We start from the raw sequence: 17149 nt of genomic DNA, 5'->3' as shown, positions 1-17149 counted from the left end.
ACCTTTAAAGTCATGTCATCAGAGCAGGAGGCGAGTAACATCCCTGACGGGTCCCACTTGATAGCATTGACTTCATTCTGAAAAACACATGGGAAGACAGACATATAGACTTGTAGAGGACCAATAAGACATCATGCTTATCCGTTTAATAGTTACACATTATCCTGTTTACAGACCTTCAGAAGTTTGGGAAAATAAAGGATGTAGAGAAATCCTAAGTGTGACTTGGTCCTCAGTGGTGTGAATTGTAGAGGGTAGAACAGAGATGTAGTTTGTTTACCGTGTGGCCTTGGAAGGTTTTGAGCGGCCGGTCGCTGCCCATTCGACACACGTGGATGCACATGTCTGTGCTGCAGGAGGCAAACGTTGTGTTGTTCTGCCAGTCCACGTCCAGAGCTGGAGCTGCAGGTAGGATGCAAAACAAAAGGACAAGGACAATATTCAAAGGGTTAACTCACATCACCCAAGCAGCTGAAGTCCTACATCTTTCTGTTCGTGACACAGGGGGCTTACCTGAGTGGAAGGGGAACTGCTGCTTGGCCTCTCCTGTGTGTGCGTCCCAAATGATTGTTGTCTGGAAAATGACAACAGATACATAGCAAATACTGCAGGGATAGTTGATTGCTACTGGAGTTACTTGATTAATTAGATTAAATAATATATATATATATTTTAAATACCTTATCTACACCAGCACTGAGGATAGAGTTTCCTTTCTTGTTCCACTTCAGTGCAAATATAGGACCTTTATGTTGCCCCAAGGTGCTAGCCAGATTACCTGTGAAAGACAAGAGTTTAATGTATCTGCACAGATGACAATATGATTCAGAATGGGCATTGGGCACTGTAATATATATTAATTAAAATGCAACAAAACTCAACAAACCATCTTTTGTCCATATCCTTGCAAATCCATCATAAGATCCTGTTGCTAAGAGTGTCCCGTCGCTCTATGGGGTCAAATAGAGCAGTTAGTTAACTCAACTCAGTATAGAGGACTTCTAATGTTCCGTTCCAGACCATTTCAGTCAAGTGAGAATTGACACAGTAGATGGATGGAATGGACAATTGAGAACTCACATTCCAGTCTAGTGAGGTGACATCTTTGTTGCTGGGGACGTCCTGGCCTCCCTCCCTGATGCAGTGTTTGAGCACCAGCTGGGTGGAACTACTGTTCAGGTTCCAGATCCGGGCTGTCGAGTCTCCCGACCTAGACACACACAGGCAGAATACAGAAGAGAAAGTCAATACAGACAGACAGAGACTGTGTGTGTGTGTGTGTGTGTGTGTGTGTGTGTGTGTGTGTGTGTGTGTGTGTGTGTGTGTGTGTGTGTGTGTGTGTGTGTGTGAGTGTGTGTGAGAGTGTGTGAGTGAGCTCCTCTAGCCTCACAAGTCCCAGAAAAGCTGAACCCAGAACTGACCCATCCCTGTGCCCCGCACACTTCCCCCTCCCCAATGAGACTCACCCTGAGGCCAGCAGGTCGCTGACAGGGTTCCAGGCACAGATGAACACCTCTGACTCGTGGCCTCGGAGGACCGTGGCCTTACTGGCTGGGATCTCCACATCCACATCCATCTCCATGGGCTCAATGTGGTTATCTGTAATCAGATCACATCCACATTCTGTTAGAGACTGGGGCTCCTGAGTGGCGCAGCGGTCTAAGGCATGGCATTTTTTATATATATATATTTTTCACCTTTATTTAACTTGGTAGGCTAGTTGAGAACAAGTTCTCATTTACAACTGCAACCTGGCCAAGATAAAGCAAAGCAGTGCGACACAAACAACAACACAGAGATACACATGGAATAAACACGCGTACAGTCAATAACACAATAGAAAAAATAAAGTCTATATACAGTGTGTGCAAATGGCGTGAGGAGGTAGTGAAGTAATTACAATTTAGCATATTAACACTGGAGTGATAGATGTGCAGATGATGATGTGCAAGTAGAAATACTGGTGTGCAAAAGAGCAGAAAAGTAAATAAAAACAATATGGGGATGAGGAGAGAGTTTACAGTCTAGCCAGACACCTAGGTATTTGTAGTTGTCCACATATTCTAAATCAGAACCGTCCAGAGTAGTGATGCTAGTCGGGCTGGCGCATGCGGGCAGAAAACGGTTGAAAAGCATGCCTTTAGTTTTACTAGCGTTTAACCTGTTGATCCTACCCCCTACTATTTCGAACATTCTGTTAAAAATCACGCAACATTTCAGCGCCCTGCTACTCATGCCAGGAATATAGTATATGCATATGATTAGTATGTGTGGATAGAAAACACTCAGACGTTACTAAAACTGGTTAAATCACGGCTGTGACTATAACAGAACGTGCGTTTCATCGAAAAGCGCAGGAAAATCTGATCACTGAAAATTGGAAAATATATCAAGGCGCCACTTGAATGTATTGTTGAATGGGATCCACATAACCTGGAGCCGAGATTGCAATTCCTACAGCTTCCACACGATGTCAACAGTCTTGTCATTTGCCTAGGATTTGTTTCTTGGTCAAACGAACAAGAGACAGCCCATTTCTTCCGGTCTCTGACCGGATATTTTGGTTGAGATTTATCCGGACATTATTTCAAGACGGAGAGCTATAGAATATACATCGCCTCGTGATCAATTTGATCGATTATTAACGTTTACTAATACCTAAAGTTGCATTACAAAAGTATTTCGAAGTGTTTTGTGAAAGTTTATCGTCGACTTTTTTAATTAAAATAAATGACGTTGCGTTAAAAAACGCTGTTTTTTTCCTTGATCACAGTCTTCATAGATCGATATCTAGGCTATATATGGACCGATTTAAACGAAAAAAAGACCCAATAGTGATGTTTATGGGACATCTAGGAGTGCCAACAAAGAAGATCGTCAAAGGTAATGAATGTTTTATATTTTATTTCTGCATTTTGTGTAGCGCCGACTATGCTAATTTTTAGGGGTGTTGCATGCTATCAGATAATAGCTTCTCATGCTTTCGCCGAAAAGCATTTTAAAAATCTGACTTGTTGGCTGGATTCACAACGAGTGTAGCTTTAATTCAGTACCCTGCATGTGTGTTTTAATGAATGTTTGAGTTTTAACGAGTGCTATTAGCATTTAGCGTAGCGCATTTGCATTTCCAGATGGCTAGATGGGACGCATGCGTGTCGGGTCGACTTAAGAGGTTAAGAGCAGTTGGAGGCCACCGAAGGAGTGTTGCATGGCATTGAAGCTCATTTGGAGGTTTGTTAACACATTGTCCAAAGAAGGGCCGGGCCAGATGTATACAGAATGGTGCCGTCTGTATAGAGGTGTCAGGGAATCACCCGCAGCAAGAGCGACATCGTTGATATATACAGAGAAAAGAGTTGGCCCGAGAATTAAACCCTGTGGTACCCCCTAGAGACTGCCAGAGGTCCGGACAACATGCCCTCCGATTTGACACACTAAACTCTGTCTGAGAAGTAGTTGGTGAACCAGGCGAGGCAGTCATTTGAGAAACCAAGGCTGTTGAATCTGCCAATAAAAATACCATGATTGACAGAGTCGAAAGCCTTGGCCAGGTCGATGAAGACGGCTGCACAGTATTGTCTTTTATCGATGGCGGTTATGATATCATTTCGTACCTTGAGCGTGACTGAGGTGCACCCATGATCAGCTCGGAAACCAGATTGCACAGCGGAGACGGTGCGGTGGGATTCGAAATGGTCAATGATCTGTTTATTAACTTGGCTTTCGAAGACTTTAGAAAGGCAGGGCAGGATGGATATAGGTCTATAACAGTTTGGGTCTAGAGTGTCACCACCTTTGAAGAGGGGGATGACCGCGGCAGCTTTCCAATCTTTAGGGATCTCAGACGATACGAAAGAGAGGTTTAACAGACTGGTAATAGGGATTGCAACAATAGCAGCGGATAACTTTAGAAAGAGAGGGTCCAGGTTGTCTAGCCCAGCTGCTTTGTACGGGTCCAGGTTTTGCAGCTCTTTCAGAACATCTGCTATCTGGATTTGGGTGAACGAGAAGCTGCGGAGGCTTGGGCAAGTAGCTGCGAGGGGTGCGGAGCTGTTGGCCACGGTTGGGGAAGCCAGGAGGAAAGCATGGCCAGCCGTAGAGAAATGCTTGTTGAAATTCTTGATTATCGTGGATTTATCAGTGGTGACAGTGTTACCTATCCTCCTTGTGCAGTGGGCAGCTGGGAGGAGGTGCTCTTATTCTCCATGGACCTTACAGTGTCCCAAAAACTTTTGGAGTTAGAGCTACAGGATGCAAATTTCTGTTTGAAAAAGCTAGCATTTGCTTTCCTGACTGACTGCGTGTATTGGTTCCTGACTTCCATGACAAGTTTCATATCGCGCAGACTATTTGTTGCTAGTGCAGTACGCCACAGAATCTTTTTGTGCTGGTCAAGGGCAGTCAGGTCTGGAGTGAACCAAGGGCTATATCTGTTCTTAGTTCACATTTTTTTGAAAGGGGCATGCTTATTTAAGATGGTGAGGAAAGCACTTTTAAAGAACTACCAGACATCCTCGACTGACGTGATGAGGTCAATATCCTTCCACGATACCCAGGCCAGGTCGATTAGAAAGGCCTGCTCGCAGAAGTGTTTTAGGGAGCGTTTGACAGTGATGAGGGGTGGTCGTTTGACCGCAGACCCGGAGTGGATGCAGGCAATGAGGCAGTGATCGCTGAGATCCGGATTGAAAACAGCAGAGGTGTATTAGGAGGGCAAGTTGGTCAGGATAATATCTATGAAAGTGCCCATGTTTAAGGATTTAGGGTTGTACCTGGTGAGTTCGTTGATAATTTGTGTGAGATTGAGGGCAACTACCTTAGATTGTTGGACTGCCGGGGTGTTAAGCATATCCCAGTTTAGGTCACCTAACAGAATGGATCCTGAAGATAGATGGGGGGGCAATCAATTCACATATGGTGTCCAGGGCACAGTTGGGAGGTGAGGGGGGTCTATAACAGGCGGCAACAGTGAGAGACTTATTTCTGGAGAGATTCATTTTTAAAATTAGAAGCTCAAACTGTTTGGGCATAGACCTGGAAAGTATGACAGAACTTTGCAGTCTATCTCTGCAGTAGATTGCATCTCCTCCCCCTTTGGTCGTTCTATTTTGTCTGAAAATGTTGTAGTTGAGGATGGAAATCTCAGAATTTTTAGTGGCCTTCCTCAGCCAGGATTCAGACATGGGAAGGACATCAGGGTTGGTGGAGTGTGCTAAAGCAGTGAGTAAAACAAACTAAGGGAGGAGGCTTCTGATGTTAACATGCATGAAACCAAGGCTTTTTCGGGTTACAAAAGTCAACAAATGAGAGTGCCGGGGGACACGCGGGGCCTGGGTTAACCTCCACATTACCCGAGGAACAGAGGAGGTGTAGGATGAGCGTACGGCTAAAGGATATGAAAACTGGTCATCTAGTGCGTTGGGGACAGAGAATAAAAGGAGCAGATTTCTGGGCGTGGTAGAATAGATTCATGGCATAATGTACAGACAGGGGTATGGTGGGGTGTGGGTACAGTGGAGATAAAGCCAGGCACCGAGTGATGATAAGAGAGGTTGCATCTCTGGATGGGCTAGTTATGCTGGGTGAGGTCACCGCATGTGTGGGAGGTCGGACACGTACAAGACATATTGACATTTGAGAGAAACAAAGCAATCACAGGTTTGATTGGGAGAGCTAGCTAAGACAACAACAGCTAATCAGCTGAGACAACAACAACAGGTAAAATGGTGATGAAGGGGAAGAGAGGGTCGGTTAACTACACACAGGGCCTGAGTTCCAGGCTGGGGCCGACAGATAAACAAAAACAACAACAACAGGTAAAATGGTGATGAAGGGGAAGAGAGGGTCGGTTAACTACACACAGGGCCTGAGTTCCAGGCTGGGGCCGACAGATAAACAAAAACAACAACAACAGGTAAAATGGTGATGAAGGGGCAGAGAGGGTCGGTTAACTACACACAGGGCCTGAGTTCCAGGCTGGGGCCGACAGATAGACAAAAACAACAACAACAGGTAAAATGGTGATGAAGGGGCAGAGAGGGTCGGTTAACTACACACAGGGCCTGAGTTCCAGGCTGGGGCCGACAGATAAACAAAAACAACAACAACAACAGGTAAAATGGTGATGAACAGAAGGGTCAACTACACACAGGGCCTGAGTTCCAGGCTGGGGCCGACAGGTAAAATGGTGATGAAGGGGCAGAGAGGGTCGGTTAACTACACACAGGGCCTGAGTTCCAGGCTGGGGCCGACAGATAAACAACAACAACAGGTAAAATGGTGATGAAGGGGCAGAGAGGGTCGGTTAACTACACACAGGGCCTGGTAGTTCCAGGCTGGGGCCGACAGATAAACAACAACAACAGGTAAAATGGTGATGATGGGGCAGAGAGGGTCGGTTAACTACACACGGGGCCTGAGTTCCAGGCTGGGGCCGACAGATAAACAACAACAACAGGTAAAATGGTGATGAAGGGGCAGAGAGGGTCGGTTAACTACACACAGGGCCTGAGTTCCAGGCTGGGGCCGACAGATAAACAACAACAACAGGTAAAATGGTGATGAAGGGGCAGAGAGGGTCGGTTAACTACACACAGGGCCTGAGTTCCAGGCTGGGGCCGACAGATAAACAACAACAACAACAGGTAAAATGGTGATGAAGGGGCAGAGAGGGTCGGTTAACTACACACAGGGCCTGAGTTCCAGGCTGGGGCCGACAGATAAACAACAACAACAGGTAAAATGGTGATGAAGGGGCAGAGAGGGTCGGTTAACTACACACAGGGCCTGAGTTCCAGGCTGGGGCCGACAGATAAACAACAACAACAGGTAAAATGGTGATGAAGGGGCAGAGAGGGTCGGTTAACTACACACAGGGCCTGAGTTCCAGGCTGGGGCCGACAGATAAACAACAACAACAGGTAAAATGGTGATGATGGGGCAGAGAGGGTCGGTTAACTACACACAGGGCCTGAGTTCCAGGCTGGGGCCGACAGATAAACAACAACAACAGGTAAAATGGTGATGATGGGGCAGAGAGGGTCGGTTAACTACACACAGGGCCTGAGTTCCAGGCTGGGGCCGACAGATAAACAACAACAACAGGTAAAATGGTGATGAAGGGGCAGAGAGGGTCGGTTAACTACACACAGGGCCTGAGTTCCAGGCTGGGGCCGACAGATAAACAACAACAACAGGTAAAATGGTGATGAAGGGGCAGAGAGGGATAAACAACAACAACAGGTTAACTACACACAGGGCCTGAGTTCCAGGCTGGGGCCGACAGATAAACAACAACAACAGGTAAAATGGTGATGATGGGGCAGAGAGGGTCGGTTAACTACACACAGGGCCTGAGTTCCAGGCTGGGGCCGACAGATAAACAACAACAACAGGTAAAATGGTGATGATGGGGCAGAGAGGGGCAGAGAGGGTCGGTTAACTACACACAGGGCCTGAGTTCCAGGCTGGGGCCGACAGATAAACAACAACAACAGGTAAAATGGTGATGAAGGGGCAGAGGGTCGGTTAACTACACACAGGGCCTGAGTTCCAGGCTGGGGCCGACAGATAAACAACAACAACAGGTAAAATGGTGATGAGGGGCAGAGAGGGTCTACAGGCCTGGGGTTCCAGGCTGGGGCCGACAGATAAACAACAACAACAGGTAAAATGGTGATGAAGGGGCAGAGAGGGTCGGTTAACTACACACAGGGCCTGAGTTCCAGGCTGGGGCCGACAGATAAACAACAACAACAGGTAAAATGGTGATGAAGGGGCAGAGAGGGTCGGTTAACTACACACAGGGCCTGAGTTCCAGGCTGGGGCCGACAGATAAACAACAACAACAGGTAAAATGGTGATGATGGGGGCAGAGAGGGTAAACGGTTAACTAACTACACAGGGCCTGAGTTCCAGGCTGGGGCCGACAGATAAACAACAACAACAGGTAAAATGGTGATGATGGGGCAGAGAGGGTCGGTTAACTACACAGGGCCTGAGTTCCAGGCTGGGGCCGACAGATAAACAACAACAACAGGTAAAATGGTGATGATGGGGCAGAGAGGGTCGGTTAACTACACACAGGGCCTGAGTTCCAGGCTGGGGCCGACAGATAAACAACAACAACAGGTAAAATGGTGATGAAGGGGCAGAGAGGGTCGGTTAACTACACACAGGGCCTGAGTTCCAGGCTGGGGCCGACAGATAAACAACTACAACAGGTAAAATGGTGATGAAGGGGCAGAGAGGGTCGGTTAACTACACACAGGGCCTGAGTTCCAGGCTGGGGCCGACAGATAAACAACAACAACAGGTAAAATGGTGATGAAGGGGCAGAGAGGGTCGGTTAACTACACACAGGGCCTGAGTTCCAGGCTGGGGCCGACAGATAAACAACAACAACAGGTAAAATGGTGATGAAGGGGCAGAGAGGGTCGGTTAACTACACACAGGGCCTGAGTTCCAGGCTGGGGCCGACAGATAAACAACAACAACAGGTAAAATGGTGATGAAGGGGCAGAGAGGGTCGGTTAACTACACACAGGGCCTGAGTTCCAGGCTGGGGCCGACAGATAAACAACAACAACAGGTAAAATGGTGATGAAGGGGCAGAGAGGGTCGGTTAACTACACACAGGGCCTGAGTTCCAGGCTGGGGCCGACAGATAGACAAAAACAACAACAACAAAAAGCAGTGCTAGAGGCATCACTACATATCATGGTTTGATTCCAGGCTGTATCACAACCGTCCCATAGGGCGGGCACAAATGGCCCAGCCATTAGGCATTAGGGTTTGGCCGGGGAAGGCCGTCATTGTAAATAAGAAGTTGTTCTTAACTGACTTGCCTAGTTAAATAAAGGTTAAATAAAATAAGGAAATAAAAACAGACACATACATGACTCCCAATACCTACTATACAGGAGATCACATATATTGAAAATATAGTTCAATTTCCTTCTCATCCGTAGCCATATTCAGTTGCAAAAACTAATTATCTGGACTGTTTCCCTCTTAAGTTGGTTTCTGACTAAAATTAGAGGTGTTTAACCTCTCCCCTTTCAAATCATAACCATTTAAGATCAGAGAATTTAAATGAGGCTAGTTCCAAAACATTAACGGCAAATAGCCGAGAGCCCGAGACAGTTACTAAGTCTTAAATAACAGTGTTATCTAAGATTTGCAACTACCGCATCAAACGTACTTGTTGACCCAATTGAAGCGGAAGGAGCAATCTGTAGAGGATCAAAGCTAAACCATTCTGGGAGATGAGCTAAGAGATAATCCCAGTAATCATCTTCACATCCTGCCTGCAGTATTGATAAAATGTGTTTTTTTTAAAGAGCTTTTTTGTTTTTGCTGAAGAGCAATCCTATGGGGCTGCAGCATCCCTGTCTGTTCAGACAACCATTACTTAAACTAACATAGTCTTTGCTGGTGTTCTGCCACCCACCCACACAGACAGACTAACTCCAGTGGGATCGGCTGACACAAACATCCACAACATCCTCTATCAGTTTCTCCCTAATCTAACGCTTCACCCGATCCATACCTCTCTGGTTTCACTGGCAAAATTCTAGAAGCATCTGTTAGGGAGGAACAATGAAGGTGAATGCATGCAGGGTCAAATTCACCAACACTCAATGCCATGTCACTAATTACTTCACATTCAGTGAAGATCACATGGCTCTAGAGTATCACACACACACGCTGCTTGATGTAGTAAGTCTCACATAGTAAGTATCAAGATAATGTTGGAAAATGTTTAGCTGTCATTTGTTAAGTTACGGCACGACAACGCTAGCTAGTGATAGCTAAATGGCCCCTCTTACACATGGTGTGTGTGCCGTTCTCCTCTCCGTTTACGATGGCCTCTCCATTCTTTGGTGCATTGGGTTGGTTGCCTGCGGCGGTGATTGCCATGGCGCAGGCCGCCTGTTGCTGGGCTAGCTTGTCGCGGAAGGCCTGCTGCCTCGTCTGCACCACATCTGGCATCACCGCGTCGATGAGTGACAGAGACTCAATGGGCCGCCCATCAAACACCGTGCCATCCTGCCAACACAGCACCAAATATGCCATGGTTACCACGTTGGATGTGGAGTGCACTGATGGACAATACATTCCAACTGTAGGATTTACATTTTTAATTTGACAAGTACAATAGTGTATTGATTTTGGTATTGTTTGAGATTCATGGCTTCAATAAACTTATTTTGCATACAAATGACTGCTGAGCTAAGTATTGATCTTAGGCACTGTATTAGTGAGGGCAGTCTTATATAAATAACCCCATTGATTTACATGGAGAGTGTTTGGTGTTTGTTCTGGGTGTGGTAGTCCAGGCCAGGGTTGTATTCTCCAGGCACCAAAAGGAAGAAAACAGATCGAAAAATAACCTTTATGAATAAAAATATATATATACACACACACACACACACTCAGTCAAAAGTTTGGACACACCTACTCATTCAGGGGTTTTTCTTTATTTTTACTATTTTCTACATTGTAGAATAATAGTGAAGACATCAAAACTATGAAATAACACATATGGACATATCACGTAATAATGCCCAAAAAAGTGTTAAACAAATCAAAATATGGAATGAGTAGGTGTGTCCAAACGTTTGACTAGTACCACATATATATATATAGTTTCTGTGCTCACCTCGTTGATGCTGATCTCTGCCTCCACATACTGGAGGCCTTTCTGCAGGATGGAGATGAGGGCAGCAGGGGGCACTAGTGTTCCATTGATGTTGGACTGGCTGATGTGGCTCTCAATGCCAAAGGTGAACGCTGAGTGGGAGAAACCTGGAAAGCGACACACAGAGAACACAGTCAGTACAACGAGAACACCAGAGACCCTGCAACACAAACGTCTCACTCCTACACAGACATATCTACAGACATCTGCAATGTCTGAGGTGTTATTTCTAACTTTTTATATCAATGTTATGTAAACCAAAAAATAAAAGGGAGCGTAGACAGCGAGTCAATCATTCATTCCAAGTAGACTTTTTCAGGGGAAGAAATGTTAAAATGCCAGAGCTATCAAGCATTTATCTTCAAAGAAAGCCCCAACAGTAATCAAATACAGCGGCTAGGATCTCAATAATTAATTCACCCTGTGAAAAATAGGGTAGAGTGAATGGCATGTTGACACAGGTACATATGAAGGGAAAGCGATATTCTGAACAGCCAACAGACATGTAGAATAGGCTTGGTTTCCACTAACGGTAGTTTCTGGAGTTACTGACACCTCGACTTTCCTATTCCTGCACTCTCTCAAGCTTTTCATCATGTTTTTGGTGAATTTATTGAAGTAGCCATTGGTTTAAAAAAATCACAAACCTTTAGCGACCGTTTAGATCAGGGGTGTCAAACTCATTCCATGGAGGGCCTAGTGTCTTGGTTTTTCCATTCAATTAAGACCTAGACAAACAGGTGAGGGGGGTTCCTTACAAATCAGTGACCTTAATTCCTCAATCAAGTACAATGGAGGAGTAAAAACCCGCAGACACTCAGCCAGTGGAATGAGTTTGACACATGTTTTTTAGAAAGAGTCAATGCAGTCTAATCCATGACAACATAATCAACAAGGTCAACTACAAAGCCATTCTCAATCCTACATTACCACAAAAACAAATACAGAAGAAATATGTAAAGCAGAAGTATAATAATAATTTCAGCAGACAGACAAGAGACAGAGCGAGACAGGACAAGTGTGTTACAGGGAGGTTGGCAGTCATACATACCTGACTCCTGAAGATATCTGTATACCAAGAAGTTCACTTCATCACTGGTTATACTCATCTTAGCCCACCTCGATGGAGGAGGTACTGTATCTAGTAAAAATCGGCCCACTCTAAGAAAGAAAGAAAGGAAGACAATGAATTTTAGATTCATTACACTGCTCGCTACATCGTTTCACAAGACGACAAGATTCCCAATGAGTGGGAAAATGTAGGTTATATCTAGGTAGGTCCCCAATCATTATTATCAGATGACTTGACAGCTACCATGACCTCACATACAAAGATAAAGCAAGACCATAGTCCAGGCTTGTACTTCCCACACCCACACACACACACACACACACACACACACACACACACACACACACACACACACACACACACACACACACACACACACACACACACACACACACACACACACACACACACACACACACACACACACACACACACACACACACACACACACACACACACACACACACAGAGAGAATGTCAATGACCGGATCACTAAGCTAGTGAATCCATCTCTACTTCACAGGCTAAGTATCCCTCCCATCTCTCTACTGTGACCCGACAGCGGCGTCCATTTCCATTTAGCTTGCAGGGGAAAGTGGCAACAGTCTACCATTATTGACCTGGCCACTGAACTAGATGGGTAAAGAAGCCTAATAAAGCAGGACATGACATTAAAGGCCTACAGTCGCTATCTCGTAAACTGCAGAGGAGAACTCAACACACCGGCTAGTGCTAATTACTGGTAAAGTTGGGCAACATTCACATCATTATCGCTTTCACAGAAACACAATTTACTGGTGACTGCGTCAACATTTCAATTTGGTATTCTTTCAAAACTACAGGGATCTGAAGAAAAACATAAAAACAGAGCCCTTTAGAATCACAGCAATTGATTTATTGTTCCCACTGATAAGGGCCTTCAGGCTAGGGAGTGCTTTGCTACAAAGAATGATTCATGGCTGTACTAAATTCTACAGGGACTTCAGGTTACGAAAAAAAGAAAGTATGGGAACTGTAAAAATACCTGAACACTATGAAGTGGATATGAACACACACATACTCAATTACATGCTCACTTACACATACGGACTTACACACACACACACACACACACACACACACACACACACACACACACACACACACACACACACACACACACACACACACACACACACACACACACACACACACACACACACACACACACCTGATCTCGCTCTCTTCTCTCACTTCTCAACTTTTATAATTTTATGTGTTTGTCTATATTTTTTATGTAATTGTCTACACGCGTATATATGTTTACAACAAGCAAGGGGATTTGTACTGTAGTGAAACCGTCTCCAGAGTAATGCAAGGTCTCTTTCATGATCATGTGAAACGGCAATTGCTATGGAAATGCTGGGATGTGTTTTTCAATTATGGTAAAGGTAATTATGATGCAACTGTGACGGCGATACAATATGGATTACAATTATCATCATGAATATTAAGGCTATACCCACTACATGTTACATACATAGACACTCAACCATGCAAATTGGCGGAGTTATTATTTATTTGGACCACACATTATAGTCTTACTCTTATACAGACATCGTACACACTCACTAAATCACATCCAATATCATACACATCAAACTACTCAGATTTACTATACACATAAAGTCTTGTCTCAATTTTCTAACATCTGTGGCGTTGGCTCACAGGCAAACAGGCAAGGGAATGAAACAAATATTGCTAGAACCTAATTCTTGAATTCTAAATATCAGACGTTTGGAAGCTCTAATACCTCCGATGGCAGTAACTTTACAAGCACTAAATTATGGTCCATCTAGACTGAGAATAGTATCTAGTTATGGTAAGGGGAGAAATAAGTACAGCCAGTTATAATTGTAGCAGTTTAGCAGATATAAAAAAAGAAGATCAGTCTTTACATGCCTAAAAGAAAAGGAATATAACATATACTGTTTACAGGAAACTCACTCTACATCCTGAAGTTGTGTGGAAAAAGGAATGGGGTTGACAACTTTCTTGTCTCTTTCATCAAAGGTTTAAACACGTTTTAATAGGAGACAGAATGCGATCGGATCATCATCTAATTGGCAATCACATAACTCCTATAGATTTTCCACGTGGACATTGGGAATTTAATCAAAGTTTACTGGGGGGCAACTTATTTTTAACTAACACAAAATCATTTATAAGTGAATTTTTCCAGTATAATACAGGTTCAGCAAATCCCCTTATTGTTTGGGATACCTTTAAATGTACCTTCAAAAGGCCATTCAAATCAATATTCATCAATACTAAAAAAGCAGTTTCTGGCTAAAGAGACAAGACTAACAAGGAGAATCCATGAACTAACAGTACAGTTAGATAGCAATAAAAATGATACTACAGAGATACAAAAGAAGTTAGAGGAAAAACAAAAAGAACTTGAGGAACTTATTCAAGAACGATCTAATGTAATCTATTACAAAAATAAAGCTAAATGGATGGAATATGGAGAAAAATGCACCTAAGTCTTCCTGAATCTCATATATAGGAACGTTTTGGCAAACGCTTTTTCCATCTCATCCTCAGCCACTGAACGAAGATTACGGTATGGAATACTTTCCAAATAATATAAACAATTTAAAATTAACAAATGTATAGAAAAATCAGCCCGGAGGCCAAATTACAGAGGAATAACATTTTGAGGCTATTAAATCCTTTCAGTCTGGAAAAACCCCAGGGCTTGATGGCTTACCGGTAGGGGTCTATCAAGCCTGTTTTGATATACTAAAAGCTCCATTGTTAGATTGTTTTAACGACTCCTATAGAAATGGTAGTCTGTCATGTAGTCAGCAGGAAGGTCTGATTTCTCTATTATTAAAACAAGACCCAGATGGCAAATATAAAGACCCAGTCTATCTAAAAACTGGAGGCCCCTTACATTTCAATGTCGTAATGCAAGAATACTAGCGAAATGCATAGCACTCAGAATTAAAAGGGTTTTACCAGGTATTGTTCATCCTGATCAGACAGGTTTTTTACATGGACGATACATTGGAGATAATATACGACAACTATTAGAAATAATAGAACATCATGAAACATCTAAGAAGCCAGGAATGGTATTTATAGCGGATTTTGAAAAGGTATTTGATAAATTAAGAGTGGATTTTTGGTAATTATGTTATAAAATGGGTAGAAAATAATGTATAGCAACCCCAGGTGCAAAATAATAAATAACGGCTACTTCTCAGAGAGTTTTGAATTGTCAAAAGGAGTTAAACACGGGTGTCTGCTGTCACCATATATATTCATTATGGCCATCGAAATGCTAGCTATTAAAATCAGATCCAATAACAACATTAGAGGATTAGAAACCCAAGGCTTAAAGACAAAGGTGTCCATGTATGCTGATGACTCAAATTTAATATATATATATATTGTTTTTACTCTCTGGACAAAAACCTCATTTTGATTAAGTGTACAGTCGTGGCCAAAAGTTGAATGACACAAATATTAATTTTCACAGAGTTTGCTGCTTCAATGTCTTCAGATATTTTTGTCAGATGTTACTATGGAATACTGAAGTATAATTACAAGCATTTCATAAGTGTCAAAGGCTTTCATTGACAATTACATGAAGTTGATGCAAAGAGTCAATATTTGCAGTGTTGACCCTTCTTTTTCAAGACCTCCGCAATCCGCCCTGGCATGCTGTCAATTAACTTCTGGGCCACATCCTGACTGATGGCAGCCCATTCTTGCATAATCAATGCTTGGAGTTTGTCAGAATTTGTGGATTTTTGTTTGTCCACCTGCCTTTTGAGGATTGACCACAAATTCTCAATGAGATTAAGGTCTGGGGAGTTTCCTGGCCATGGACCCAAAATATTGATGTTTTGTTCCCCGAGCCACTTGGTTATCACTTTTGCCTTATCGCAAGGTGCTCCATCATGCTGGAAAAGGCAGTTCGTCACCAAACTGTTCCTGGATGGTTGGGAGAAGTTGCTCTCGGAGGATGTGTTGGTACCATTCTTTATTCATAGCTGTGTTCTTAGGCAAAATTGTGAGTGGGCCCACTCCCTTGGCTGAGAAGCAACCCCACACATGAATGGTCTCAGGATGCTTTACTGTTGGCATGACACAGGACTGATGGTAGCGCTCACCTTGTCTTCTCCGGACAAGCTTTTTTCCGGATGCCCCAAACAATCGGAATGGGGATTCATCAGAAAAAAAAACTTTACCCCATTCCTCAGCAGTCCAATCCCTGTATCTTTTGCAGAATATCAGTCTGTCCCTGATGGTTTTCCTGGGGAGAAGTGGCTTCTTTGCTGCCCTTCTTGACACCAGGCCATCCTCCAAAAGTCTTCACCTCACTGTGCGTGCAGATGCACTCATACCTGCCTGCTGCCATTCCTGAGCAAGCTCTATACTGGTGGTGCCCTGATCACGCAGCTGAATCAACTTTAGGAGACGGTCCTGGCGCTTGCTGGACTTTCTTGGGCGCCCTGAAGCCTTCTTCACAACAATTGAACCGCTCTCCTTAAAGTTCTTGATGATCCGATAAATGGTTGATTTAGGTGCAATCTTACTGCCAGCAATATCCTTGCCTGTGAAGCCCTTTTTGCGCAAAGCAATGATGACGGCACGTGTTACCTTGCAGGTAACCATGTTTGACAGAGGAAGAACAATGATTCCAAGCACCACCCTCCTTTTGAAGAGTGTAGTCTGTTATTCGAACTCAATCAGCATGACAGAGGGATCTCCAGCCTTGTCCTCGTCAACACTCACACCTGTGTTAACGAGAGAATCACTGACATGATGTCAGCTGGTCCTTTTGTGGCAGGGCTGAAATGCAGTGGAAATGTTTCTTGGGATTCAGTTCATTTGCATGGCAAAGAGGGACTTTGCAATTAATTGCAATTCATCTGATCACTCTTCATAACATTCTGGAGTATATACAAATTGCCATCATACAAATCCTGCAACCATGGAGAGGTAAATACCTGTCTATTTATGGAAAAATTGCCCTGATTAACTCCTTAGTCATATCTCAGTTTACTCACTTACTTATGGCACTGCCTAATCCTGATGATTCGTTTTTCAAATCATGTGAGCAAAAAATATTTTGCTTTTATCTGGGATGCAAAACCAGACAAAGTAAAACATGCCTATCTATATAATGATGATTATTAATTGGGTGGGTTGAGATAATTAAATATAAAAGCACTAAACCTCTCTCTAAAAGCTTTACTCATTCAATAGTTTTATTTGAACCCTAAATGGTTCTCAAGTAGATTACTAAGAAAAGCTCATCCATTGTTTAAAAATGGCCTTTTGCCTTTGTGCAGATTGCCATGTCTCATTTTCGATTAATT

General features: G+C 43.7%; 1 protein-coding gene and 1 long non-coding RNA gene across 18 annotated transcripts in view; one reads left to right on the top strand and one right to left on the bottom strand.

Annotated features, from left to right (window-relative positions):
* LOC118366802 (F-box-like/WD repeat-containing protein TBL1X) overlaps window positions 1–17149 on the bottom strand; it is a 40380-nt gene that overhangs the window by 4032 nt on the left and 19199 nt on the right. Inside the window, exons 1-11 of one of the 2 annotated variants that reach the window (XM_052493369.1) lie at window positions 11754–11863; window positions 11350–11430; window positions 10664–10809; window positions 9831–10050; window positions 1467–1599; window positions 1081–1210; window positions 887–950; window positions 681–778; window positions 514–574; window positions 281–402; window positions 3–77 (exon numbers count right to left, since the gene is read on the bottom strand). In XM_052493369.1, coding sequence (XP_052349329.1) covers window positions 3–77; window positions 281–402; window positions 514–574; window positions 681–778; window positions 887–950; window positions 1081–1210; window positions 1467–1599; window positions 9831–9993 — 846 coding nt within the window. In that variant the 5' untranslated portion in view covers window positions 9994–10050; window positions 10664–10809; window positions 11350–11430; window positions 11754–11863. Of the gene's footprint in view, window positions 1–2; window positions 78–280; window positions 403–513; window positions 575–680; window positions 779–886; window positions 951–1080; window positions 1211–1466; window positions 1600–9830; window positions 10051–10663; window positions 10810–11349; window positions 11431–11753; window positions 11864–17149 lie in introns of those variants that run through there. The other variant, XM_035749493.2, reaches the window with a different exon arrangement.
* Window positions 1613–9817, top strand: LOC127915055 (uncharacterized). 16 transcript variants are annotated; one of them, XR_008090060.1, is made up of 8 exons: window positions 1613–6113; window positions 6180–6271; window positions 6366–6549; window positions 6645–6920; window positions 7105–7196; window positions 7303–7394; window positions 7667–7850; window positions 8223–9817. It is a non-coding gene; the product is annotated as an uncharacterized LOC127915055 (long non-coding RNA). The 16 variants fall into 16 exon arrangements; XR_008090066.1 differs by adding an exon at window positions 8039–8130 and having other exon boundaries at window positions 6645–7196; window positions 7667–7758; XR_008090053.1 differs by adding an exon at window positions 8039–8130 and having other exon boundaries at window positions 6645–7196.

This window comes from Oncorhynchus keta, chromosome 34 (genome assembly GCF_023373465.1).
Source record: "Oncorhynchus keta strain PuntledgeMale-10-30-2019 chromosome 34, Oket_V2, whole genome shotgun sequence".
NCBI classification, from domain to species: domain Eukaryota; kingdom Metazoa; phylum Chordata; class Actinopteri; order Salmoniformes; family Salmonidae; genus Oncorhynchus; species Oncorhynchus keta.
This window is presented reverse-complemented; position numbering and strand designations above follow the sequence as displayed.